The sequence below is a fragment of the Anomaloglossus baeobatrachus genome, chromosome 2 (genome assembly GCF_048569485.1).
Source record: "Anomaloglossus baeobatrachus isolate aAnoBae1 chromosome 2, aAnoBae1.hap1, whole genome shotgun sequence".
In the NCBI taxonomy this organism is placed as follows: Eukaryota; Metazoa; Chordata; class Amphibia; order Anura; family Aromobatidae; genus Anomaloglossus; species Anomaloglossus baeobatrachus.
Window position 1 is genome coordinate 730,229,805 of NC_134354.1, and position 27,712 is coordinate 730,257,516.

The 27,712-nt window shown below is 43.9% G+C and overlaps 1 protein-coding gene across 1 annotated transcript in view; it reads right to left on the bottom strand.

Annotated features, from left to right (window-relative positions):
• Nucleotides 1-17,701: 17,701 nt before the first annotated feature.
• The window catches only part of WASF3 (WASP family member 3), an 85,779-nt gene continuing 75,768 nt past the window's right edge, over nucleotides 17,702-27,712 (bottom strand). The window contains exons 8-9 of the mRNA XM_075337373.1: nucleotides 22,018-22,373; nucleotides 17,702-20,480 (exon numbers count right to left, since the gene is read on the bottom strand). Coding sequence (XP_075193488.1) covers nucleotides 20,323-20,480; nucleotides 22,018-22,373 — 514 coding nt within the window. The 3' untranslated portion in view covers nucleotides 17,702-20,322. The remainder of the gene's footprint in view (nucleotides 20,481-22,017; nucleotides 22,374-27,712) is intronic.

Sequence of the window (27,712 nt, forward strand, 5' to 3'; positions counted from 1 at the left end):
TCAAAACAATACATGAAATATAATAATGTGACAAACAATAGGTGATTTTCAGTAGTCCCGCAGTATCACAGGCCTGGGAAGCATTGTTGGGTGTTGGCGGTCAGGTTTGATATTTTCCCTTTTCTTTTGCATTTTCTGCAAGTTTCAAAATCAGGCCAATTCTTGTGGGATCTGCTGATGTATTTAAATGCAGAGCATAGGTATGAAGGCTTAATCTCAGCTTTGCTGTTCTCCTGAGGATAGAAATATATTTATAGGGAAAAGCCTTAACCTAATTCTACTTTCTTACTTTACTGTAGTTTACTTTCAAGGGCCACTTCTAAAATCAAGAAAATACATAGCCGATTCATAAGATATGACCACTATATAAATGACTGCTTGTATATATTCCTCCCAAGTTTGAAAGATAAAAATTGCTGTATCTGTAACCAAACCTCACCCAGTTCTTTATATGTCCCCACATATTTAATATGAAAACCACAGATTACAGCACCTTAGAAAAGCGAAATAGGATGGTCATATCCATTAGGAGACAAACCTTTTCATCGTGCACTAAAACGTACAAGTAAATTCAGCTGAAGAGAAGGAATAATAGTAGCTGGAGAAAACCATCACTGCTTTCTGCTACTTTATATGGACAAAATATCTGCCACAAACGGTATTTTGTCCCTTTCTCCCATTGTCTGCCCTGAGTAAGTTACTAAGCATAGATATAAATGGCAGCTCCTGCAAAACCCAAAGGAGCATGGCAGACGGCTAGTCTCCACTAAGCAGATAAATTATTCAGTTGTCCAAAGTAGGTCATTGGTATTATATGCAGGACCGGGATGGAATAAAGGCGTTAGAAGAAAGACCAAAAGATGCCAACTGATAACTCCAGACGGATTGTGCAGTCTGAAATTTACACTGTGCAGAATTATTAGGCAAATTAGTATTTTGATCACATGATACTTTTTATACATGTTGTCCTACTCCAAGCTGTATAGGCTTGAGAACCAACCACCAATTAAGTAAATCAGGTGATGTGCATCTCTGTAATGAGGAGGGGTGCGGTGTAATGACATTAAGCATACCTTTATATAGGGTGTTGATTATTAGGCAACTTCCTTTCCTTTGGCAAAATGGGTCAGAAGAGAAAATTGACGGTCTTTGAAAAGTCCATAATTGTGCGATGTCTTACAGAGGGATGCAGCAGTCTTGAAATTGCCAAACTTTTGAAGTGTGATCACCGAACAATCAAGCGTTTCATGGCAAATAGCCAACAGGGTTGCAAGAAGCGTGTTGGGTGAAAAAAGTCGCACAATAACTGCCCATGAATTGAGGAAAATCAAGCATGAAGCTGCCAAGATGCCATTTGCCACCAGTTTGGCCATATTTCAGAGCTGCAACGTTACTGGAGTATCAAAAAGCACAAGGTGTGCCATACTCCGGGACATGGCCAAGGTAAGGAAGGCTGAAAAACCACCACCTCTGAAGAAGAAACATAAGATAAAACATCAAGACTGGGCCAAGAAATATCTTAAGACTGATTTTTCAAAGGTTTTATGGACTGATGAAATGAGAGTGACTCCTGATGGGCCAGAGGCTGGATCAGTGAAGGGCAGAGAGCTCCCCTCCGACGCCAGCAAGGTGAAGGTGGGGTACTGGTATGGGCTGGTATCATCAAAGATGAACTTGTGGGACCTTTTCTAGTTGAGGATGGAGTGAAGCTCAACTCCCAGACCTACTGCCAGTTTCTGGAAGACAACTTCTTGAAAGCAGTGGTACAGGAAGAAGTCGGTATCGTTCAAGAAAAACATCATTTTCATGCAGGACAATACTCCATCACATGCATGCAACTACTCCACAGCGTGGCTGGCCAGTAAAGGTCTAAAAGATGAAAAAGTAATGACATGGCCCCCTTGTTCACCTGATCTGAACCCCATAGAGAACCTGTGGTCCTTCATAAAGTGTAAGATCTACAGGGAGGCTAAACAGTACACCTCTAACAGCAACTGACAGAATCTATGGATGGTAGGCTGTTGAGTGTCATCATAAAGAAAGGTGGCTATATTGGTCACTAATTTTTTGGGGTTTCTTTTTGCATGTCAAATGTTTATTTCTAAATTTTGTGCAGTTGTATTGGTTTACCTGGTGAAAATAAACAAGTGGTATGGGAATATATTTGGTTGTTATTAAGTTGCCTAATAATTCTGCACAGTAATAGTTACCTGCACAAACAGATATAGCCAAATCTAAAAAAAAAACCAAAACACTCCAACTTCCAAAACTATTAAGCGTTGATATTTATGAGTCTTTTGGGTTGATTGAGAACATAGTTGTTGATCAATAATAAAAAAATCCTCTAACATACAACTTGCCTAATAATTCTGCACACTGCGTATATGCATACTATCACATTATGGGAAGTGGTGTAATTAGTATTTTAAGCTTAAAAAAAGGTAACTTTTCATTAAAAATGTGTTGATTAACAGACTACTATGGGCAATAAAACTTGGTAAACAATAAATAAGCACTTTGTAAAAACTAAATAAAAATGTAAATGTATGCTTCCACACACTTTCACTTTTTTTTTGCAGACTCCCTAATAATTTCTTTTAAAGGTTTATTTAACATCTATTTAAACATTCTCACCTTCCATGGCTCCAACGTCAGGCAGTTTCCTTTTCTGTAGCTAGTATAGAGGCTGGCAGCAGCCATCAGCATACCTGCTGTGGGCGACACATGATGTCACTGCCATGTGACACTAATTACTGGCACACTGACGACAGCAGCCACTCTTCTATTGGATAGTGGCAGGTATTGTGGTACAAGGACCCAACGGGTCTGTGCGCAACAATACAGTTTAGCTGAATGTGCGTCCTCTGATATAGATCTAACTAAAGTAGGTGCTGGTGTCAGGGGGTACCCCTCCCGCACGGGCTCAGTCACACCCTCTGTGACAGCTACTCTCCTACACACACACATACTTACAGTGGGTGAAATAAGTATTGAACATGTCACCATTTTTCCTAAGTAAATACATTTCTAAAGGTGCTATTGGCATGTTTTTCTCACTAGATGTTGGTAACAACCCATCCAATCCACACAGGCAAAGAAATCATACCAGAAATGTCCATAAATTAAGTGATGTGTTATAAAGAAAAATGAAAGAAGGAAAAAGTATTGAACACATAAAGAAAGAGGTGCAGAAAGCCATAGAAAGTCATGACACCAGCTGAAATCTATCAGTAATTAGAAAGCAATCCTTCTACTTAGTGAAAAATAATATCAGCTCGTTCAACTGATGGCCTATACAAAGGTGTCTCATTACCAAGGAGCCACACAAGAAACTGCTCATGAGTAAAACCAGGGAGCTGTCTCAAGACATTTGCAACCTTTTTGTTGCAAAACATGCCATATTTTTCGGACCATAAGACACACTTTTTTCCCCCAAATGTTGGGGGAAAGTGGGGGGGTGCGTCTAATGGTCTGAACATAGGGCATGGCTGTGGGGAATGAGGGTGCTGCGGTGGAGCGGGCCATCGGGGGCACGAGCAGGCTGTGGCAGCGCCTGCCGTAACCACGTGGGCCCGCTCATTACATATGCACGCCCATCCTCCCGCCTATCTCCCAGCGCTCAAGCTGGCACTGACGTGTGGGCGGGGTGATGGGCGGGGACGTGCGCATAATTAACAGCCGGCCGTGATCACCCCTGGCAACTACAGCCTGGAGTGATCATGCTCGGCTGTATTCACTGCTCCCCGTGCATCATCATCAGCGCAGAGTGCAGTGAATCAATGTACTTACCGTTCCCCTGCAGCATCACGATGTCCTCCAGTCTGCCTGCCGCGCTGTGTGGACTGGAGACTAGCGGTGCTCACAGCGATGACGTCATCGCTGTGGGAACGTGTGTCCTCACAGCCGCGCCGGCAGACTGGAGGACATCGCGGTGCTGCAGGGAACGTGGCCGGCTCAACACAGCGCTGCCGGCACAGACAGGAGGAGGAGCGACGCTGCGTGGAACAAGGAAAGGTGAGTGTAAACGTTTATTTATTTTGTGTGTGTGCCGCAGGATGGGGGTATATGAGCAGGATGATGGGGGTATATGAGCAGATGATGGGGGTATAGGAGCAGGATAATGGGGGTATATGAGCAGGATGATGGGGGTATATGAGCAGGATGATGGGAGTATATGAGCAGGATAATGGGGGTATATGAGCAGGATGATGGGGGTATATGAGCAGGATGGGAGCACATACCAGGATGGTAGTATATAGCAAGATGGGGCTATACCAGGATGAGGGACATAAATATATACACAAGGCAGGAGCATCATTACCAGGATGGGGTACCTTAGTAGAGAATTTGGGGATATTACCCCCATAATAGTGTCAGCAGCAGATCCTCGCCCCATAACAGTGTGTCATGACCACATTTTTTGCTTAAAATTTTATTTTCCTATTTTCCTTCTCTAAAACCAGGGTGAGTCTTATGGTCCGAAAAATACGGTAATGATGGCATGGAATTTACAAACTACTGAAGGTTCCAGTGAGCACTGTTGGGGATTGGGGCCATAATCCAGAAGTAAGAAGAACATAATTTCACCATAAATCGGCTATGACCAGATGCTCATAAGATTTCAAACAGAAGAGTGTAAAGAATTATCAGAAGAGTTGTCCAAGAGCCAAGGACCACCTGTGGAGAGCTACAGAATGAAAAAAAAATATACCTGCTGATCACAGATCAAAGAAAATAAGTGATGCCCTCAACCTTCATGTCCTGTATGTACGCTAACCATGTAAAACTCCATTGCAGAACATAAACAGGTTCAAGCACACTTAAAGTTTGCTCAACATTTAGACAAGCCTGGGAAATACTGGGAGAATATTATCTGGTCAGATGAGACCAAAATTGAACTCCTTGAAAGACATAACAGACAATATTTAGAGACCAAAAGGCACTATATAACACCAAAAAACCCCGTACCAACAGTGAACTTAGGAGGTGGGAACATCATGGCGTGGGGCTGTTTTCTAGCATACAGCACTGGCAAATGTCATATAATTGAAGGATGAATGGAATAATGTAGAGAAACATTTTTGATAAAAATCTGTTACAATCTACCAGGATGATGAAAATTAAACAACTCAATTGGTTTCAGAGAAAGAAAATAAAGCTGTTAGAATTTCCCAGCCAATCACCAGACCTGAATCCAATAAAAAAAAAATTATGGAAGGAACTAAAGCTGAGGGTTCATAGATTGAGCTCACAGGACATTCAGGATTTGACGAATGTTTGTGTGGAAGAATGGACCAAAATCACACCTGAGCAATGCAGGATCTAGTTTCTCCATACAACAGGCACATTGAAGCTGTCAGCACCCACAAATGATTTTGTATGAAGTATTAAATACATTTCAGTAAGCATGTTCAACACTTCCTATGTCTCATTTCCTGTTACCACATGTCACTGAATTTATGGGCATTTATGGTTTGATTTCTTTGCCTGTGTGGATTTTTTGGGTTGTTACTGAGATCTTGTGAGAATTTCATGTCAATAGCATCTTTAGAAATAGATTTACTTAGAAAATTGGTGAATGTCCAATACTTTTTTCACCCGCTGTAAATACTTTTTTTTCTTGCTTTTTTACAGAGTGCCTAATTAAAGAAAGAAAAAAAATCCTATAGGAAAGCAAATTTCCTGTACATAATATTCAAATTCACCCAGGATTTACAACCCCATCCCTCATGGCATCAAAATGTATTGGTTAATGCTACATAGTAGTGTCATGATGGGACTGTGGGATAGTGAGGGACATGGGGCTCCTATACTGTCGTGCGTGCTAGGGGTCCCTAGGATATCCTTAAAGGGAACCTGTCACCACTTTTTTGGCGTATAAGCTGTGGCCACCACCAACGGGCTCTTATATACAGCATGTTAGAATGCTGTATATAAGAGCCCAGGCCGCTGTGAGAACAAACACTTTACAATACTTACCAAACGGTCGCGCGGTTGACCATATGGGCGTTTCCGTTGTCCGATGACGGCGCAGCCTCTTTTGGCCATCTTTGTTCTCCTTCTCTAGTCGCGGTGCATGACCCCGTCCAACGTCATACACACTCTCCGGCATTCAGGTCCTGAGCTGGGCAGGTCAAAGTATTGTAGTGCGCCTGCGCAGATCTGGCGAGTGTGTATGATATAGACGCATTATGCACACAGGCTACAGAGGGAGAACTATGATGGCCGAAAGAGGAGGCGCCGGTACCAGAGAACGGAGATGCCCATATGGCCAACCGTGCAACCATTAGGTAAGTATTATAAAGTGTTTTTTATTTTCTTACAGCGGCCTGGGCTCTTATATACAGTATTCTAACATGCTGTATATAAGAGTCCGGTGGTGGTGCCCGCAGCTTATACGCCAAAAAAGTGGTGACAGGTTCCCTTTAACCTCTGGATTACCCCTAATGGTGGCGATGTTGGGAGTCCTGTGCCTTACTATTCTCCTGAGTAAACCTAATCTGTTCCCCAAGGGAAGGAAGGGGAAGGAATGTGATGGAAACACAGATGAGACAGACAGGGAAAACAAAACTTTTCCTCATAATTTTTAGATAGAAATTTAATCTCTGTCATGTTAAAGGAAAGCTCTTCAAAGTATGTTTATTCCTTACTGTTCTTTGTGTAGTCCACATTGTCACAGAGCCATACTAATAGCTTAGAGATCATGTTCTTTGTTGTGTTTTTAGGCATTGATAAAACAAATATTTTCTAAAAGGTGACAGTAGAAATTAAATCAGAATAAACACTGGTAAACGCAATTTTTCTGGCAAAAGGTTTTAAAACATATTTTAAGTCAATTTTGCCTGCTGATTATCAATATGAACTCCGTTTTTGGCCATCAGGATTTCGAGATATTTTAAATTTTTGATCAAAATTACTCATATTGAATGTTTTATGATAAAAACACATGATTTTAGGTACTACATTTTGTATATTTTTAATCAAGGAATAACAAAGATTACAAAGTCTATGTACAGCAAATCAAATATACAGTACTTACAGAATTAAACAAAATATAAAAACACACATATATATGGCACACAGATGAATGGCCAATGCCAGTTATTTGAACTTTCCTTTCTTGGCGGATCTGTGATGTACAGCTTCTGGGTTGTCTCATCAAGCTTCAGCAATAGTCAGCCATCATATGTGAGTCCCACTGGCCTTGATACCGTTCTTCCATTGTTTTAATGTCCTGATGAAAATGCTCCCCTTGTTCCTCACTCACATCCCCAAGGTTCTCTGGTAAAAAAGTCCAAACGGTTGTGTAAATAGTGAATCTTGATACTCATTTTACACCCAAGATTTCGCAGACTGAGCTCTTCCACAATCTCTTCATAGTTGTCTGCTTTCTTATTCCCTAGAAAATTCTGCACCACATTACAAAATGCATTCCAAGCTCTTTCTTCTGTCTCATTCATTGATGTGATAAAATTTGGGTCTCTCATAAGTGTTCTTATTTGAGGTCCATCAAATATTCCAGCCTTTATCTTCTCTTCACTAAGACCAAAAGTTGAACATATATAGTTAAAGCATTCTCCCCTGTGATAAAGAGCTTTGATGAACTGCTTCATCAATCAAAGTTTTCTGTGCAAAGGAGGAAAGACAATGTTTTTCCTATCCACTAGAGGATCATGGGTGACATTCTTATCGCCAGATGCTAAACTCTGTCGCTGAGGCCATGCAGTTTTCACCTAATGCTCTGCTGTAGCTCTACTGTCCCAGTAGCACAGAAAATAAGGGTGTTTTGTGTACCCTCCTTGCAGACCCATAAGAAAGTTAACCATTTTCAAATTAACCAACCATGATCATCATATTGTAACCTCTCTAGAACAATCTTGATGTTTTTATAGTCTTCTTTAAGTTTTACAGAATGACCTATTAGTACAGAGCCATACTTATTTCCATTGTGTAACAGAACACATTTTAAATTTCTTTTGGAACTATCAATAAAAAGCCTCCAACCCCTTGCATCATATGCTGGAAGTCCCATAAAGAGAAGTAGCCCTTCAACATCAGTACAATAGACAAGCTGGCCATCTGAATGGAAGTACTTACGCAGTTCTTCTTCCATGATACGATAAAATGAGACACTTGTTCCGGATTTCAACATTCGATTCTCTTGTAGTCTTGAAGCCAATAGTTCAGCAGACTCTTTTGGTAAAGATCACTAACCAGATCATTCAAAGCAGACTGAGTAAACAGAATTGTTTTTTCCACAATCTTCATCACATGGCTGAAAAATATCTGGACTGTCTTCTTCATCAGTATAACAATGTGAGGAGAGATCTGTGTCAAGGTTTTCTGGAAGCGCAGTATATAGGTATGTCTTCACTATGGGCAACTGGTCGAATAGCTGAAGGGATACTCGGTTATTGCAAATATTGCTTGTTTTTCTTATTGAAACCTTTTACCTTGGTTCTCTCCAAACCATAGGAACTCCAAACTGAAGTTTAGCATTCTTTCCTTGAGACCATGATCTCAAGCTCTCAATACAGGTTTTGCACTTTGTGAGGAGCCCAATGCTTGTCTTGGTCTCCAAGTTTTACTTTGAAGTACGCAAAATACACCCTCTTAAAAAGTCAGTAATGTTGCGCCTCTGAGTCTCCACAGTAAAGTTTCCACAGATGTAACAAAAAATATTTGGATCATTTGAGCACTGTCTTCTGCGAGATGTAGAGGCCATTGTTAGATCAGCAAAACATCCTGCAGAGAAATACAAGATAAAAGTTGTTAGCTACCTGAGTTGTTCATTGAATTTCTGCCCCCCCCACCCCACACCTTAGGTATTGATTCACAAACAAAAAAACTGAAAAACAGCAGGATAAAAACAATAGATAAACATTCATTGAAAATTTCAATAAATAAAACAGTACCTGCACACAACTGTTGTGTACGTTAAAAACAGTTTTTTTTACTTTCTTATCATAACAAATGGGAATTATGCATGTTCAAAGAAAACAAAGATATTCTCACATTTATTGGGAGACGAAATGAAAACTAAATTTACCTTAGTGAACTGTACAAACCGGCACTTTTGATACACTACTTATATTTTTCATGGCATTCATGAAAATGGATATACCTATAGCGCAAAAACGTGATGTGATAGAGAAATTATAAGATCAGATTTGAATTCCGCACCCTCAAATTAGTCTAAAACTGCTCTTAAAGTCCATGCCAGAATTTTTTTCGTTGTAGACCCGTGCAATTGTTTCAGTTTTACAGCCATTTCCCCAATATAAAACGCAAAACTTTCTCAAGGGTGCATGTTTATTTTAGCATAAATAGGACAATAAACTGATTCTTTTCCATCATTAAAGAAGGACTGCGTCTGCTAAAATCCATCAGATCCAGGCAGATAATGGAAAGTTAGGAAGCCGCTGTACATATTAGATTTGTCTTAAAGCTGTTTTCATGGTCTAAATATGAACTGCGATTTCTTGACTGGCAATGAGTCTCCTAAGGCTAAGTTCACATTTCCGCTAAAATGTATCAGTCGAAATCCGCCGCTATGGTAAACAACAGAATCCGTTTAGCGGATTCCGTTGTGTCCCATAGACTTGCATTAGTGGCAGATTGCGACTGATGACCCTTCTTTGCGTCCGCTGCGTCGCGGTCCGTCGTTTTTTGAATGACCGCCGGGCGGGGAGCAACGCAGAATGTAACGTTTTTCGGGCCGTCGAAAACAACGCACCACGCAGGAATCCGTCGCGATCCGTCACACTTGCAATGTATGTCTATGGTGCTGGATTCCGTCGTAATCCGTCTTACAACGGAATCCAGCGCTGGATTCCGTCATGCTCTATTGAGCATGCCCAGCATGTTTGGCACGCCCACTGGGCTGTCCCAAACACAAAGGGATCATGACTGATCCGTCAAAAAACGGACGCACAGCGGATGTAACGGACGCAACTGATCCGTTTTTTCACATGATTCCTGTGAAAGGAATCCTGTGAAAAACACATCAGTTGCATTAGTTGACATCTAAAAATCAACTGATCCGTTGCTGACGGACCTGACGGATTGAAAACAACGGAAGTGTGAACTTAGCCTAACACGAATGCAACAGCCTCATAAAAAGGTGCCAAAACTAACATTTATTCTCATGAAACATTATTTAATTTCTATTGCCAGTGTGTTTGGATTCCGCTGCTGTAGTTTGTATCCAACGCCTGTGCCCAGAGTCTCAGTTCTTATGTTTTCCTGGTCCATGTTACAAGTCTAAAAACTGTTCCTAGGCTACTCCATGTCTGCCTTCACCCCGTTATCCGGAGCTCCAAATCTCATTCCTGGTTGCCATATTACAGGTGTCCTGAATCTTGCACCTCTTTCTTGTGAGAGGGAACATAAAGCAGAAAAGGTCAGTTCACCAGTTGAACGAGGCGTCTGTTGCAACAGAATCTATGAGTGCCGGCAGGAGATTAGGAACGATAAAGAAAAATCCACCAAGAAAAAGATTTTACAAATATTGGTTTAAAAACAAAAAACTCGTTTCAGACGGGAGTCCTTATTCATTGAATAAGGACTCCCATCCGAAACGTGTTTGTTTTTAAAGCTTTGCAAAATATTTTTTGTCCCGAGAGAACTTGAAGCTTTTTAATAATTTAATGGAATAGAGAGGACGATTTTAGGAAGACGTCGATTTCTGGATTTTTTTTTCTCCATGGTTGTGTCTTGTGTCATTCAGTTTTCTTCCATTAGTGATCACATATGCTCAAGCAGCGCAACATTTCGATGGTCATAGATTGCAATTTGCCAAGTACAAAAAAATAATAATAAATAAATTCGTAATTAGGAGTTTCGTGGTTGCACCACACTTTCAGGTGATTTCTTTTCCTGAGGAAGGAGACGGAAGTCTCTGAAACGCGTAGGAACTGTCAAATAAAAAGGAAATCTTTTAATTTACACGCATCAGGGGTTTTTAGCGCGGCATAAACACGGTCTTCGCTTCTACCTGTGTTGAGATGAGATGAGCATCTCACCTCCAGTGGCGGACGGATGTGTATCTCAGGGAGCGGCATTGGGCCATCGGCTAGGAGTGTGATTTGGCCGGTTATTCAAACTGGTTGTTAAACTGATAAGATATAATGCCAGTTCCCTGCCATCTTTTAGATCCGAAAACAACTGAAGCTATGAACGCCGGAGCTTCAGAGGCCAAGCAGCACTAATCTGTTCCCTGCCCCGACAGACAGCGGCGTGCTTACACTACTGACATCACTGCAGTGTAATGAGGTTACCTCATCAAGCTGCTGAGGTCATTGTTGCACCACAGATGCCACAAAGATGCAGGGAAGGTAAGCACTCTATAGTGGAGCCGAAGATACCATGGGCTTATTGTAGACAAGGATAGGGGAAAGGGTTAATCTGATGGCACAGTATGGTGGGAGTGGTATGCAAGGATGGGAGTGCGAGATGGGTTACAGTAGAGAGAGAAGGTGGTGTGTGGTTACAGTATACAGAAATGGCATCCTTGAGGGAACAGTATGGAAACATGCTGTTAAGGGGCAGAGTCAGACATAGGGAGGACAATGTGTGGGTTACAATTCAAGCGCGAGGACCGTGGGGTGGTTATAGTTCATAACAAGGCACAGTATGGTAGTTATAATTCATAACAGTGGACATTGCGGCAGTTGTAATTCATAAGTGAAGTCAGTGTAGTGGTTTTACTGCATAAGGGAGGACGATGTGGAAGCAATGAACCATAAAACGGACAATATAGGAGCCATAGTTTAAGCAAAAATTACGGTGAGGGGCAAATATTATTCAAGGGCACAGCATAGGACAGATTTTTATTCAGAAATATAACAGCACTCATTTTAAAGGTACCATGACAGGATATGCTGCAGAAGACTGGAGAGGAAGAAGCCTGCACAGAAAAGTTTTGGATGTAAAAAGTCACCATGGCACCTGGACCAGATGGAGATGTTGAGCTTAGATCTGTATTCCTATACGGATGATATGGTGGCGCTGATGCTGTATTATTGTACTGATTGTGGTTTTGGTGCTACATTCATGTACGGACACTGGCTTTGATTATGCATTCATGTATTGGTGGGAAAAATCTTTGTATTTGAAGGCCTCTGTCCTTTCATTTCAGCTCAACTGTGCCCCAGGCTAAGTTTCACAGATCATGATTTGGCCTATTTACTGCAATTCTGTAATATGGCAGTGTACCGTATAAATGATCAGACAATCACAGGTTCAAAACCCCTGAAAAAAAAAAATAAAAAATATAGAAATAAACATTTTTCGGTATTACCCTATATGTAAAATTCCAGAATAATCAAAATTTAAAAATAAGCCCATTGGGTAAAAAAAGAAATTGTAATGCCAGACTTGTTACTGTGACTTCACATACAATAGAAAAGGGATCAAAACAGTAAAAAAGGCTGCCCATTAAGTAGTAAAATATATGCAGAACATTAAAATACATCCAAAACAAATACATCCAGGAACTGTCCAGATTCTCTTGCTCTCTGTAACTTGACATCCAGTCAATTTAAGTAGTTCATCTTCATCAACATTCTGCCAGCTCTAAAGGTACTGGAACTTGCAATCCAAACATGCATTTTTCAGTTTGCCTGCTATGAACTGAAATTCTTCCTCTCCCTTATACCTATGTCTACGTCTTATCATTCAATTTGCATGGAACTGTGGTTGAACAGTCTAAATCAGGCCATTACACTACGATAGATGAGCTTGTATGTAGCGGATTGGCGGTCATATAATGGCCAGTCAAGTCATGCAAATACAGCTGGAAAACACAGAACACTTGCACTGGTAGTCTTTGACTAAGAAACACATTTATTTTCAATGTATACCTATCATAACAATCATTTACAATTTTATATTATTTGCTTAGTACAATTACTAAATACAATAAAAATTAGCCCTTTTATATAACAGTAAAACCATGGCAGGAATCAGTAGTCACTGCACATTGTGCCATCTTCTGAGTAATGCCAACTGTGCTTATTTTTCTATGACATTTTAATCAAAATAGTGTAATGTGTATGGGGCCTAAAGGGTGCTTTACACGCTGCGACATCGCTAGCGATCTCGTTAGCGTTGTAACACGTCAGATCGCACATACGATTTGCCGAGATCGCACATGTGACCGGCGCTACAAAAAAAAATGACCTATGTGCGATCTTGGCAAATCTTATCTGCGATCTGGTGTGTCACATCGCTACCTATGTCGCAGCGTGTAAAGCACCCTTAAGCACTGGAGCCACTTTATTGCCACAGGTTCCAAATCATCCACACATCACTAGAATTAATGCTTTCATCAGTGGGAGCATTTTTGGAAAACCATAGGTGCCAAGTTTCTTGCCTGTAGTTTTGGAATGGAGCGAGCGGAGAGAAAATGGGGTGAATAAAGCCAGAAGTGAGGTCCTAATACAATGCAGTGAAAATATGAAATTAGTGCACAAATTTGCATTTTCTAAATATTTACATAATACTGAGACATCCACTTATAGTACATACCAAAAGTTTGGACACACCTCATTCAAAGAGGTTTCTTCATTTTCATGACTCTAAAAATTGTAGATTCACATTGAAGATATCAAAACTATGAATGAAAACTTGTGGAATTAAATACTTAAAAACGTGTGAAACAACTGAAAATATGTCTTATATTCTAGGTTCTTCAGAGTAGCCACCTTTTGCTTTCATTACTACTTTGCACACTCTTGGTATTCTCTTGATGAGCTTCAAGAGGTAGTCACCAGAAATGGTCTTCCAACAGTCTTGAAGGAGTTCCCAGAAATGCTTAGCACTTGTTGACCCTTTTGCCTTCACTCTGCGGTCCAGCTCACCCCAAACCATCTCGATTGGGCTCAGGTCTGGTGACTGTGGAGGCCAGGTCATCTGGCGTAGCACCTCATCACTCTCCTTTTTAGTCAACTAGCCCTTACACAGCCTGGAGGTGTGTTTGGGGTCATTGTCCTGTTGAAAAATAAATGATGGTCCAACTAAACATAAACCGGATGGAATAGCATGCCGCTGCAAGATGCTGTGGTAGCCATGCTGGTTCAGCATGCCTTCAATTTTGAATAAATCCCCAACAGTGTCACCAGCAAAGCACCCCCACACCATCACACCTCCTCCTCCATGCTTCACGGTGGGAACCAGCCATGTAGAGTCCATCCGTTCACCTCTTCTACAAAGACACAGTGGTTGGATCCAAAGATCTCAAATTTGGACTCATCAGACCAAAGCACAGATTTCCACTGGTCTAATGTCCATTCCTTGTGTTGTTTAGCTCAAACAAGTCTCTTCTGCTTGTTGTCTGTCCTTAGAAGTGGTTTCCTAGCAGCTATTTTACCATGAAGGCCTGCTGCACAAAGTCTCCTCTTAACAGTTGTTCTAGAGATGAGAAGGTGTGTCCAAACTTTTGGTCTGTACTGTACGTAATACCGCAAATATATTGTTGGGAGATTATTGTAATCTAGGGCGGTAGAAGGGATTGTTCTACTAAAAACAAAGATTGGTGAAAAATATGTGACTACTGGACCCCCACCAACCCGGACTACTGTTGGTCCCAATGTCCCATGGGTGGAGGGAGAAGTAGTGACAATGACGTCAATGGGAATGACAGAACGGCTCTCTACCAGTCAAACAAGTGAATGGAGCCATGGGCGAACATGCAAACTACTGTTTTGGGGAAACCTAGGAACTCAGGGTTGGCGGGGGTCCCAATGGGTGGACACATAGGGATCGGCTTCCCTGTGGCTAGTTTATGTACGTTGTAGGACAATCCCTTTAAAAGGTGAATTCCTACAATGGAAAATAGGCTGAATTAATATGACTAGGCATGGTTTCCGTTGAATGGTAATTATGTAAAGTCTATGTAAGGTCTATGGAAGTGAAGGCGTTAATTATAAAAACGATGTATGGTCTGCAGGATAAACAAATACTTATTGTCCTGCGAATTGCCCTTTTCATCTACTAGGCCAAATCCTTAGTGGTTCCACAAGAGAAAATTTGCCCTGGTTAAAATAAAATAAAAAAAGTCCTTTGACAACACCGATATGGGGAATGTGACTGCCCGAAAAATTGTAGAAATGTAATTATAGGACTTTTTTTATATTTATTTCTTTGTATTGAGCAGTTCTTTAAACTTGGTGATCCAACTATATAATAGTGCATCAGTGTACCATTGTTAGAGGGGAAGGGAGGGAGTTGACTCTTGACACCCCTGCCGATCAGCACTAGCTGCGACTGCTGTGCGCTCAAGTGCGCTCCAGAGCAAGCTATATCTTCGTTACCAGGCACAGCTAAGTACATTTATTATTTGCTGTATCTGGTATCACAGATCCTTCCCATTCATTTGCATGGCTGCAATACCAAATACAGAGCAGTGAAATAGCAATGGGGCGACATTTCTCATCTGCAAACTACCAACACAGGCAAAGTGGGAAAACTTACATTCAGTGGCAATTACATACTCATTATTGTAAACCTATTTATAATTTAATATTTTGTTATAAATGTAATCTATACTAGACACCAGAAAATTAGTGTAATAAAAATTAACAAAAAAACAAAGTTGTCTAAATGGCAATAATATGACCACAGTATTCTGCACTCCAAAACTTTAAAGAGAATGTGTCAGAAAAAGACCTATTATGTCCATCAGGGTTGGGTGTTTTTTTTTTGTTTTTTTTTTTACACTGGCAACTGGGGCTATACTGAACTCATTTTTTAATTCACATGTACATTAGCAGCAATAGACTGTCTCTGACTCTCTCTTTTGTATTGAAGTGTCTAATGAGCATGTGCAAAATTTGTCAGGAAAAGGGAGGCAAGGTCAACTATGACATCGCCTATTGTGATTGGTGGATTTTGTGTCACCAGATGTTTATAAGTGTTTACCTGTCATAGTAACCTTGTCTGTGATGATAATGAAGATGCAGAAAAGTATTGTATAAAGAATGGAAAGTATGGCTTTGATTCAGTTTTCACTAGGATTCTGGAGTAACACTGTTTAAAATGTCACACATTTTTTTGTTTAACTCACCTTAAGCCACTTCCTAATCAGAGGGGGGGGGAGGAATCATTATTTGAACCACAAAAGTGGAGTAAATTATGGCAGAAATTTACTGCAGTTTCATATTGGGGTACATGTGAAAGATGCGCCAAATTAATTAAATCTGGAGGGAAAAAAATACCAGTCTCAACTCAAGTAGTTTGTTTAAAATAACGGAAAAGTATGGGGTTTTTTTTAGTTTTTTTCTTCCAAATACAGATTTGATTTAAAAAGAAAAAAACCCAAAACATTTAAAAATACATGTAACCCGATTTACACAATAGGTCATTTTCTGATGACACGTTCTCTCTAACATAATCAAACAGTTTTACCGTTTCACAGCTTTTAATAATAAGAAAAAAAAAACAAAACTAAAAACTTGTAAGGTATTGAAAACAATATATGTATAGAGACTTTAAAGGATTTAATACATTGTGGTTTACGGGTTTGTAGTGACTTGAGACTATAGGACGACTTCTATTTTCTGGAAACATAGCCACTCTTGTTGAGTGGTTTCGTCTAATATCTTACCAGACAAAACCACAAGTGGGTATGGCTTATTGGGGAAGGAGGATAACTCAGCCCGGACTGGGCATGGCCTAAACTGCGACAATGTGCACCAAAATCTTGGCCCAAAATATTTTAAGTAAACTAGACCAACCGAGAGCTGGTGGAAAATAAGACAAAATATGCACAAAATATCACTCAGCCTGAGCCACTCTGACAAATTAGGCACAAATTATTGAGTCCTTGTTCACATCTTCTATACAGTGTGTCCACCCATATCCTGTCCACCACCATTAACTTGAGAACGGCGGCAGCTATAGGCATAGAAGCGGTGTCTAGGTATAGTAAAGTAGCCATGTGCTATACAATGAAACCACCTATAGCGCCACCTGGTGGAAAACAACGGAGTTAGCATTTTTATCTCGAAAACTGAACAAGATGGAGAAAAAAAGTGAATTACAAAGTTGCAGGGCTTCATCAATTCAATACGAATCGACACCTTGCATACAGAAATGCTATGATATGAAACCAATGACCCCCCCCCCCAAAACAGTGAATGCTGGTCACGCATATGGCGCTCATTTAACTTTGATGCTCAAAGTGGCCACCGTCAGCTGCAATGCACATCTGGACTCTGGACAGCATACTGTATCTTGCTGCACGTTGTGCAATATGGTAGGTGACACGTTTGCACAAGCATCTGTGATACGTCGTCGTAGGTCCTGCAATGTGGGTGGAGGGGTCGCATACACCTGCTGTTTGATGTGACCTCACAGAAAGAAGTCCCATGAGGTCAGGTCAGGTGAGAGTGGAGGCCACTCCATGCAGCCACCATACCCAATGACCTGTAGGAAGGTCTCCATGGAGGTATCGCTTCACGTCCGCAGCCTTGTGAGTTTTACACGTTCTAATCATAGCATTTCTGTATGCAAGGAGTCGATTCGTATTGAATTGATGATGCCATACAACTTTGTAATTCACTTTTTTCTCTATCTCGTTCAGTTTTCGAAATAAAAATGCTAACTCCGTTGTTTTCCACCAGGTGGCGCTATAGATGGTTTCTTCGTAGTGCATGGCTATTTTACTATACCTAGACACCACTTCTATGCCTATAGCTGCCACCGTTCTCAAGTTAATGGCGGTGGACAGGATATATTGAAGTGCGTTATCTAAACAACTCCAATATGTAGACAATGCATAGTTCAGTTTAGATGTAAACTTCTCACTGTCAGTGGTTTCAGGATATATTTTTCACACAAAAAAAAAAAATAAAATAATATATACCAACAGGCCTACGCAAAGCTCCTCAATTCAACGTTCATGTTAGGGAGTAGACAAATGCAGGGGGCCGGTTAGATGTGCAAGCGCTCATTTTTCTCATTCATATAAACATATTTAATTGATCGGAAATAAATACCAATATATTACATATGGTATTAGCAGTGAAAGGTTAAAGTGAACTTGTTCGCTTATTCATGCTTCCCGAACCACGGACAGCATAAGTCCCAGTCCAGCTAGGTCATTTCAGGCAGGCATCTTTTAAGGGTGCTTTACACACAATGATATCGCTAACGATATATCGTCGGGGTCACGGTGTTCGTGATGCACATCCGATGACGTTAGTGATATCATTGTGTGGGACTAAAAGGAGCGACGATCAACGATCGCAAAAATGTCAAAAATCATTGACACGTCGCTCCTTTTCATAATATCGTTGGTGGTGCATGCCGCTGGTTGTTCGTCGTTCTTGCGGCATCACACATTGCTATGTGTGACGCCGCACGACTGACTAACAACTCCTTACCTGCGTCCACCGGCAATGAGGAAGGAAGGAGGTGGGCGGCATGTTCTGGCCGCTCATCTCCGCCCCTCCTCTGCTATTGGGCGGCCCCTTAGTGACGCCGCACGAACCGCCCCCTTAAAGGATTGCTCAGTGTCTCCAGCGACGTCGCTAAGCAGGTATGTGCGTGTGACGTTGCCGTAGTGATATTGTTCGCTACGGCAGCGATCACCCCCATGACGAAACAGTGACGTGGGCGGGTGCTATCGTACACGACATTGCTAGCGATGTTGCAACGTGTAAAGCCGCCTTTACGCCAAAAACGTTAAGGAGTTTTGGAGAAATTTACAACATTTACATTCCATGCCATTGGGATGACTAGTCTAATAAGCCGGTCCTTCAAGCAGCATGGTCCATGGACGGCTTTTACCTGCCTGAAATGACTGAGCCGTGCTGATTCATGCTGCCCAGGATACGGGCATCATGACTCAGCTGTCGGGTTCCCTATAAAACATCCAAAAAGGACTTTAAAAGGAACTATCACAGAATACAGAATGATCATTCACACCAAGTAGAGGCGCTCGTGCATCAAGGAGGGGATAAATTCACCTTACCACCTCCTGGTTTTCCTTCAACCTCCACCTTCCCCTCTTCTGTGATTGCTTCATAGAGCCAGAGAGAGGGAGGAGACAGAAAACCAACAAGTCGGAAGGGGAAATTAAATGACTAGCCTCCGCCATGATGCACGAGTGCCTGTACTTGGTGTGATCGGTCATCCTGTGCTGATAAGAGTCCCTTTAAAAAGGGGCAATCCAGTTCCGCTAACTTCAGCGGTGTGACATGAGTGGGGCGAGTGACGTCAGGGCTGCAGATATCTGGTGGTCACATATGAGCGGTGGTCATTCTTCTCTTGGTCCTAGTCACAAGTCAGGTGCACAATACCTGCTGCTCCTAGTGCGGAAGTGAGCGGTGCAGGATAACTGCATTCTGGATGTTTTCCTATAAAACCCATCATGTGTGGCTCCAATAGGTCAAAGGCGTCTGATTGCTGAGAATCCCAATTCTTGGAGCATTCACTGATAACTAGAAACAAGCATGTGTCCACATGCCATGTCATTCAAAGCCTATGTAACTGACGGAGAGTATAGAGAACATGGTGGTCTCCATGAATCCCATAGACAATGCACAGAATGATGGGTGACCACTGCTCCAAAGTCATATGGGACCTCCAAGAATCATGCATCTATGTGTGGACTGGTGTTAAATGTTGCCCATGTGCCATCCCCTTTAAGAAGTTTTAACAGACATACAATCTTGAGACAACTGTATAAGAAAACAAAAAAATAAATCCAAAATGTGCGATGTTTGTTTGAAACTTTGGACTTGACGGATAATCAGTCAAGACGGGTGAACAATCGTCAGCTCTGCAGCCATCATTGTGCCTCGGTGCTCGTCACGTTGTGCGTTCGTGTCGTCTGCGGTCCATTAGTAGCCAATGTAATGTGATGTGGATTTATGCAGAATGGTTCCCATTTCCACTGCAGGGATTGATCAGCACCTTTTGGACTTACTTGTAAAATACTGGAGGCGAATATACAAAAGCGACACGTATGAGTACTGCATTATTCATGTACTATCAGAATGTGTCCCTGAGTTTCCACTATGGGAGATTACACTTACAAATAAAAAAACACAATAGACTACAAATTCCTATAATGCCCAGTACGTTTACAGCTTTCTGCAATTCGCTAAGGCATACCGAGTCCTTGTTACCTATGTCACATACAGGCTAGATCCGTAACATTACTCATGCTTGCCGTGGACTCTCACTTTTTCCATGCAAACATTTCAGCTGGAGGAATACTATATTATCAACTGGATTCCAGCCCGACATCTGGCTGGCGAGCTCTGACAGATGCCCAGGTCCGGGGAGCAGGCGCGTTACACCAGTAGGACCAGATCAGTCGGACCAGTCATTTTCATCAAACTCTGAATCATCCTCGGAGTCGCTGTACTCCACGGCGATGCGTCTGGACAGGATGGTGGCCACGTCATTTCCAACTGGTTCCCGTTTGGCTTCTTGTTCACGCTGTTCTTGCACTTTTTTCAACTGGATTCCTGTAAAGAAATAAACCCAAAGAGTGAGAACTGGAAGTACATTTACTATACAAAAGTGGCGCCATGCTGAAAGTCATGCTAACATTAAAGGGAACTTGTCACCAGGACTTTCCCCTTATACGCTGCGGTCACCATCAGTGAGCCCTGCTATACAGCATTCTAGACTCCGGTATATAAGAGCCCAGGCTGCTCTGTATAATGTAAAAAAGACCTTTATAATACTCATCTAGGGCACGGTCCAGTCCAATGAGTGTCACTGCTCTCTGATCCGGCGCCCCCTCCATCTTCTGCGATCACCGTCATCCTGCCCAGCCCCGTGTGCATGACGTGTCACACAGAGGTCGCCACTGCGCTCCTGCACATGCGCACTTTGTTCTGCCCGGCTGAGGCAGAGCAAAGCTCTGTGTACTGTAATGTGCATGTGTGGGCGGTCTTTGACCTTTCCTCGTGTCTGTGCATTACAGTACTTTGCTCTGCCATCAGCCAGGCAGATCACAGTGCGCATGCGCAGGAGCGCAGTGGCGCCCTCTGTGTGAATGACATAGGACACATCATGCACATGGGGCTGGGCAGGAGGACGGCGATCACACAAGATGGATGAGGTGCCGGAACAAGACCGGCAACACCCATCGGACCAGACCGCCCCCCTAGGTATTATAAAGTGTTTTTTTATGTTATACAGAGCAGCCTGGACTCTTATATAAGTATTCTGGAATGCTCAGTATATAGGAGCTTACTGGTGATGGCCACAGCTTATAAGGGGAAAAACCTGGTGACAGGTTCCCTTTAAATGCTGGACTGCGGAGAGTGCGGCTTTTCCAGCTAGGTAGAGGAAAGAATGAAGGCAAATTCTGCAGCAAAACTAATGTTTTTAGCAAAATGCTGTTTCTAACAGGAATTTAAATAAAACTTAATGAAGAAGTCCTGTCTTCTGATAAAATTCGAGCCAGTCTATGTGATTGAAGACTTCTGAATCCTAACAGTGTGTGGTGCGCACACTGATAGGATTCAACGGTGAGAGAAAGTGGTCACATAACCACAGGTATTCAATTTACTAACATGAGGTTACAGTCCGGCTAGACATGTTTGGCCTCTATCAACACAGAAGGTGTGTCCAAACTTTTAGTCTGTACTGTACATTGTAATACCAGAGTTAGATCTGAACTTCTGGGTTGTCAGATCCCAAGCTTCAGAGCAGGATCCCATAACCCTCCACCGTCACTTTCATGGTGAAAAGTGCTGGAAAGGGTTGTGGATTGCTGGGCCCATAATCCGCCATTAGAGACACTTCAGCATTTTTTATAATTTAGTAATATCTACTCTTCACAGTTTTCTCAAATAAAAGGGGTAGGCCCAGAAGAAGTTATTGTACATTGAAGTGTTTTCTCCAAGGCCATTAAAGGTGCATTTTATCACCTCTATTCTGTTTGCAGATATTAAGTTGGGCGCTTTAATTCACTGCAGAAGATGATGGCCCCTGGAAGAATAAAGAAAGCGTGACAAAACATATCCTTTCAATAGCAAAACATTTACTCACCCATCCTAATAGCAGAGAGGAGATCACTGCGGGCATCACTTGTCAGGCCAAGGAGATGGGCACCATCAAGACGTTTTGCTTCTAACACTTTGGCAAAGTGCATCGGTGATGAGGAGAGCGAGAGAGCTGATGATGGTGGTCCTGGAGGTGGGGGAGGAGGTCCGGAAGCAGAAGAAATGCTGATGCCCCCAGGAGGTGGAGAAGGCGCATATGGAGACCCAGATAATCCAGGAGATCCAGGGACTGGGTGCTGAAGTGGACTAACAAAAGCAGTCTGGGCTGAAGGAATGACTGGTGGAGGTGGGGGAGGTGATCCAGCGGGATAATATTCCATCATCTGAGCCGGTAGAACCCGTCTAAGAAAAGATCGCAAATCATTAGCTGGTTATCTCCTATTTAACTGTTATGGCTTTAGCCTTACAGGGGTTGTTATTGGTATTAAATGAAGTTAAATCTATAAATATAAGTAGGCCATAAAAATCAGGACCAAATCTGAAGCCAAACATGGAAAGGTTGGTCATTCAGCTCCAATTCTGCATGAAACCACAAATACAAATATTTCTGAAAATCATTGCTTCTCCCTCCCTATATAAGCTGCGTAGTATGGCATGCACTAGCATTGAAACACAGTACAGAAGGACAGATTAAGTCAAACAACTTCTGACTTTCTATGCAATCAGATTGCGTGGTGCAGAATCTTCAGTGTATCGCACACTAAGCCCTCCCTGCCTCTAGCTTAAGATGACTGACAGTAAGAAACCTATCCCAAGCAGGAGGAAAGGACAAGCTGCAGATATGACATAGGACAGATTTTTCGATCACTAATCTACTCAGATAGCACTTTGGGTATGGTCAGATGAAATGCGTCTGATGGAGATGTGGCTGCTTTTAAACCATTGCAATAGCTGTCGAAAAGTTTATAAAGATATGAGAGTTAATTGATTTCTTATTATTAGTGGATGCGCAGTTTTAACACAACCACAGTACTAAAAGATTAGAAAAACAAGTTTTTCTTTCAAATAGTGCCACCTGTGACCATGGCTTGTGCATGGTATTGCAGCTCAGCTTCACTCTCTGCAGTGGGGCAGAGTTGCAGTAAGCCTGCTTTCACACCTCCGGTTTCTGCAATGCGGCACACTCCGGCACTTTGCAGGAAAATCGCAACCGGTTTTTTTTGCTGCCGGTTGCGATTTTCCTGCATAGACTTTAATTAGTGCCGCATTGTGCCGCATGGCCTTGCGTTCCATCCGGTTTTTGCCGCATGCGGCAGATTTAGCCGATGCAGCGGCCGGATGGAACGTTGCCTGGCACGTTTTTTCGTGCGGCAAAAAAAACCGCATCGCGCCGCATTCGGCCGATGCGGCGCATTTTTCAATGCATGCCTATGGCGGCCGGATGCGGCAACAACCGCATCCGGCCGCCGCATGCGGTTTTTGCCACTGCGCATGCTCAGTAGCATGCCGCAAGCGGCAAAAAACGGACGGGCCGCAAAGGAAAAACTTATGCAAAGGATGCGGTGTTTTCACCGCATCCGTTGCATAGCTTGCACAGCCGGATTGAGCCGCAGAGCTCAAGCCGGATGTGTGAAAGCAGCCTAACAGGTACAATGTATGTTTAGGGCATGGTACGGTTCCTGAAGGAAAGCAGCCATGTTTTTCTAACCCAGTACCACTGTTTTATGAAGTAATCAATTTACACCCACTTTTCTATAATACAATTGAAAGCCACTGCGAAGGTCAGAAATTGGCTGTATTGCTGCACCTCGGGGTGCTCTCTAGTTACCTGCCAACTGCTTTGTATGGCCATAGTCTAGTAGGGTATGATGAGACAGCGGCCCGCTCTTCAAAGCATCGTGAAAAGAAGGGAATTTTGTTTACTTACCGTAAATTCCTTTTCTTCTAGCTCCTATTGGGAGACCCAGACAATCGGGTGTATAGCTTCTGCCTCCGGAGGCCACACAAAGTATTACACTTTAAAAAGTGTAACCCCTCCCCTCTGCTATACACCCTCCCGTGCAGCACGGGCCCATCAGTTTTGGTGCCAAAGCAGGAAGGAGGAAACTTATAAATTGGTCTAAGGTAAATTCAATCCGAAGGATGTTCGGAGAACTGAAACCATGAACCAAAAGAACAATTCAACATGAACAACATGTGTACACAAAAGAACAACAGCCCGAAGGGAACAGGGGCGGGTGCTGGGTCTCCCAATAGGAGCTAGAAGAAAAGGAATTTACGGTAAGTAAACAAAATTCCCTTCTTCTTTGTCGCTCCATTGGGAGACCCAGACAATTGGGATGTCCAAAAGCAATCCCTGGGTGGGTAAAAGAATACCTCGATAAAAAGAGCCGAAAAACGGCCCCCTCTTACAGGTGGGCAACTGCCGCCTGAAGGAGTCGCCTACCTAGGCTGGCATCTGCCGAATCATCGGCATGCACCTGATAGTGTTTCGTGAAAGTGTGCAGACTCGACCAGGTAGCCGCCTGACACACCTGCCGAGCCGTAGCCTGGTGTCGCAATGCCCAGGACACCGACGGCTCTGGTAGAATGGGCCTTCAGCCCTGCAGGAATCGGAAGCCTAAAAGAACGGTAGGCTTCAAGAATCGGTTCCTTGATCCACCGAGCCAAGGTTGACTTGAAAACCTGAAATCCCTTACTCTGGCCCGCGATAAGGACAAGAGCGCATCAGACCGGCGCAGGGGCGCCGTGCGAGAAATGTAGAGCCGGAGTGCTCTCACCAGATCTAATAAATGCAAATCCTTTTCACATTGGTGAACTGGATGCGGACCCAAAGAGGGTAAGACGATATCCTGATTGAGATGAAACGGGGATACCTTAGGGAGAAAGTCCGGGACCGGACGTAGAACCACCCTATCCTGGTGAAACACCAGGAAGGGGGCTTTGCATGACAGCGCTGCTAGCTGAGACACTCTTCTGAGTGATGTGACTGCCACTAGGAAGGCCACCCTTTGCGAAAGGCGAGATAGAGAGATCCCGCATCGGCTCGAAAAGTGGCTTCTGAAGAGTCGTCAGCACCCTGTTAAGATCCGAGGGTGTTAACGGACGCTTGTAAGGTGGGACCGGAAAGCGCCGATACTTGTCCCTTGAGAGAGCCGAGAGACAAGCCCTTGTCCATTCCGGATTGAAGGAAAGAAAGAAAAGTGGGCAAGGCAAACGGCCAGGGAGTAAAACCCTGATCAGAGCACCAGGATAAGAAGATCCTCCAAGTCCTGTGATAGATCTTGGCGGACGTTGGTTTCCTGGCCTGTCTCATGGTGGCAATGACATCTGGAGATATCCCTGATGACGCTAGGAGCCAGGACTCAATGGCCACACAGTCAGGTTTAGAGCCTCAGAATTCAGAAGGAAATATGGCCCTTGAGGCAGCAAGTCTGGTCGGTCTGGGAGTGTCCACGGTTGACCCACCGTGAGGTGCCACAGATCCGGGTACCACGAACACCACGGACAGTCTGGAGCGACGAGGATGGCGCGGCGACAGTCTGACCTGATCTTGCGTAACACTCTGGGCAGTAGTGCCAGAGGAGGAAAAACATAAGGCAGTCGAAACTGCGACCAGTCGTGAACTAGCGCATCTGCCGCCAGAGCTCTGTGATCCTTGGACCGAGCCATGAATGCCGGGACTTTGTTGTTGTGCCGAGACGCCATTAGATCGACGTCCGGCGTTCCCCAGCGGCAACAGATCTCTAGAAACACGTCCGGGTGAAGAGACCATTCCCCTGCGTCCATGCCCTGGCGACTGAGAAAATCTGCTTCCCAGTTTTCTACGCCCGGGATGTGAACTGCGGAGATGGTGGAGGCTGTGGCTTCCGCCCACAGCCGAATCCGCCGAACTGCTCGGAAGGCTTGACGACTGCGCGTGTGCCGCCCTGGTGGTTGATGTACGCAACCGCCGTGGCGTTGTCCGACTGAATTCGGATCTGCCTGCCCTCCAGCCACCGCTGGAACACCTTTAGGGCTAGATCCACTGCCCTTATCTCCAGAACATTGATCTGAAGGGAGGACTCTGTCAGAGTCCAGGTTCCCTGAGCCGAGTGGTGGAGGAAGACCGCTCCCCACCCTGACAGACTCGCGTCCGTCGTGACCACAGCCTCAGCTGGGGGCCGGAAGGATTTTTTCCTCCGCCCAGGAAGTGGAAAGAAGACACCACTGAAGAGAGGTTTTGCTGCAAGGGAAAGAGAGACGTTCTTGTCTAGGGACGTCTACCCCCTGTCCCATTTGCGGTGTCCGATAGAATCGGACGCAGACGAAACTGCGCAAGGGAACTGCCTCCCTTGCTGCCACCATCTTCCTTAGAAAGTGCATGAGGCGCCTCAAGGGGTGACTGGGCCCGAAGGAGAGATTGCACCCGTCTGTAGTGAACGCTGACTATGCAGCGGAAGCTTCACTATCGCTGAGAGAGTATGAAACTCCATCCCGAGGCAAGTCAGTGATTGGGTCGGTGTCAGTTTTGACCTTGGAAATTTGATGATCCACCAGAACCCCTGGAGAGTCTCCAGAGCAATGGTCAGGTTGTGTTGACATGCCACCCAGGAGGGTGTCTTGACTAGAAGATCGTCTAGGTAAGTGATCACCGAATGGCCCTGTAGGACCGCCACCACTGCTGCCATGACCTTGGTGAAGACCCGTGGGGCTGTCGCCAGGCCGAATGGCAGTGCCACGAACTGAAGTGTTCGTCCCTGATGGCGAAACGCAGAAAGCGTTGAAGCTCGGGTGCGATCGGCACATGGAGATAAGCATCCTTGATGTCAATTGATGCTAGGAAGTCTCCTTGTGACATCGAGGCTTCAGAGTGTTCACCGCCTGAAAAAGTGCATCGGCTCGCTCGGGGGGCGGAGATGTTTTGAAGAAACTAGTCGGAGGACGAGAGCAGAGCTCTATCCTGTAACCGTGAGACAGAATGTCTCTCACCCATCGGTCTTGGACATGTGGCCACCAGGCGTCGCAAAAGCGGGAGAGCCTGCCACCGACCGAGGACGCGGTCTTGGTGAGGCCGAAGTCATGAGGAAGCCGCCTTGTGACTTAGACCGCCATGCAGAAGAGTTCCTCTAGCCCTCCTCTGACCTGTTGGACGTGGAGGAACGGAACTTTGCTGAGGACCGAAATAACCGAAACCTTTGGACTGGGGCAAGGACGAGACCTTTCCCTTGGACTGTTTAGTAACTTCATCCAATTGCTCGCCAAACAAACGGTCGCCAGAAAATGGCAAACCGGTTAAGAACTTCTTGGAAGCAGAGCCTGCCTTCCATTCACGTAGCCACATGGCCCTGCAGACTGCCACCGAATTGGTGGATGCTACCGCTGTACGGCTCGCAGAGTCCAGGAACGGCGTTCATGGCGTAGAATGAAAAAACCTACGCCTGAGAAGTGAAGGACACAACCTGCGGGGCAGTTGGAGTGCCCTCACGGCTGCGAATGCTGGAGCAAAAGATGCGACTATGGCTTCATAGATGGATTTCATCATAAGCTTTATTTGCCTGTCAGTGGCATTCGTGAGAGATGGCATCTGCCACTAATACTACGGATCTAGCCGCCAGCCTAGAGACTGGAGAATCCACCCTGTGACACTGAGCCCAACCCTTAACAACGTCAGGGGGGAAAGGGTAACGCGTGTCAATAAGGCGCTTAGTAAGCGCTTGTCCGTAAAGTTCTGTGCTTCTGGACGGCCCCTCTGGAGTTAG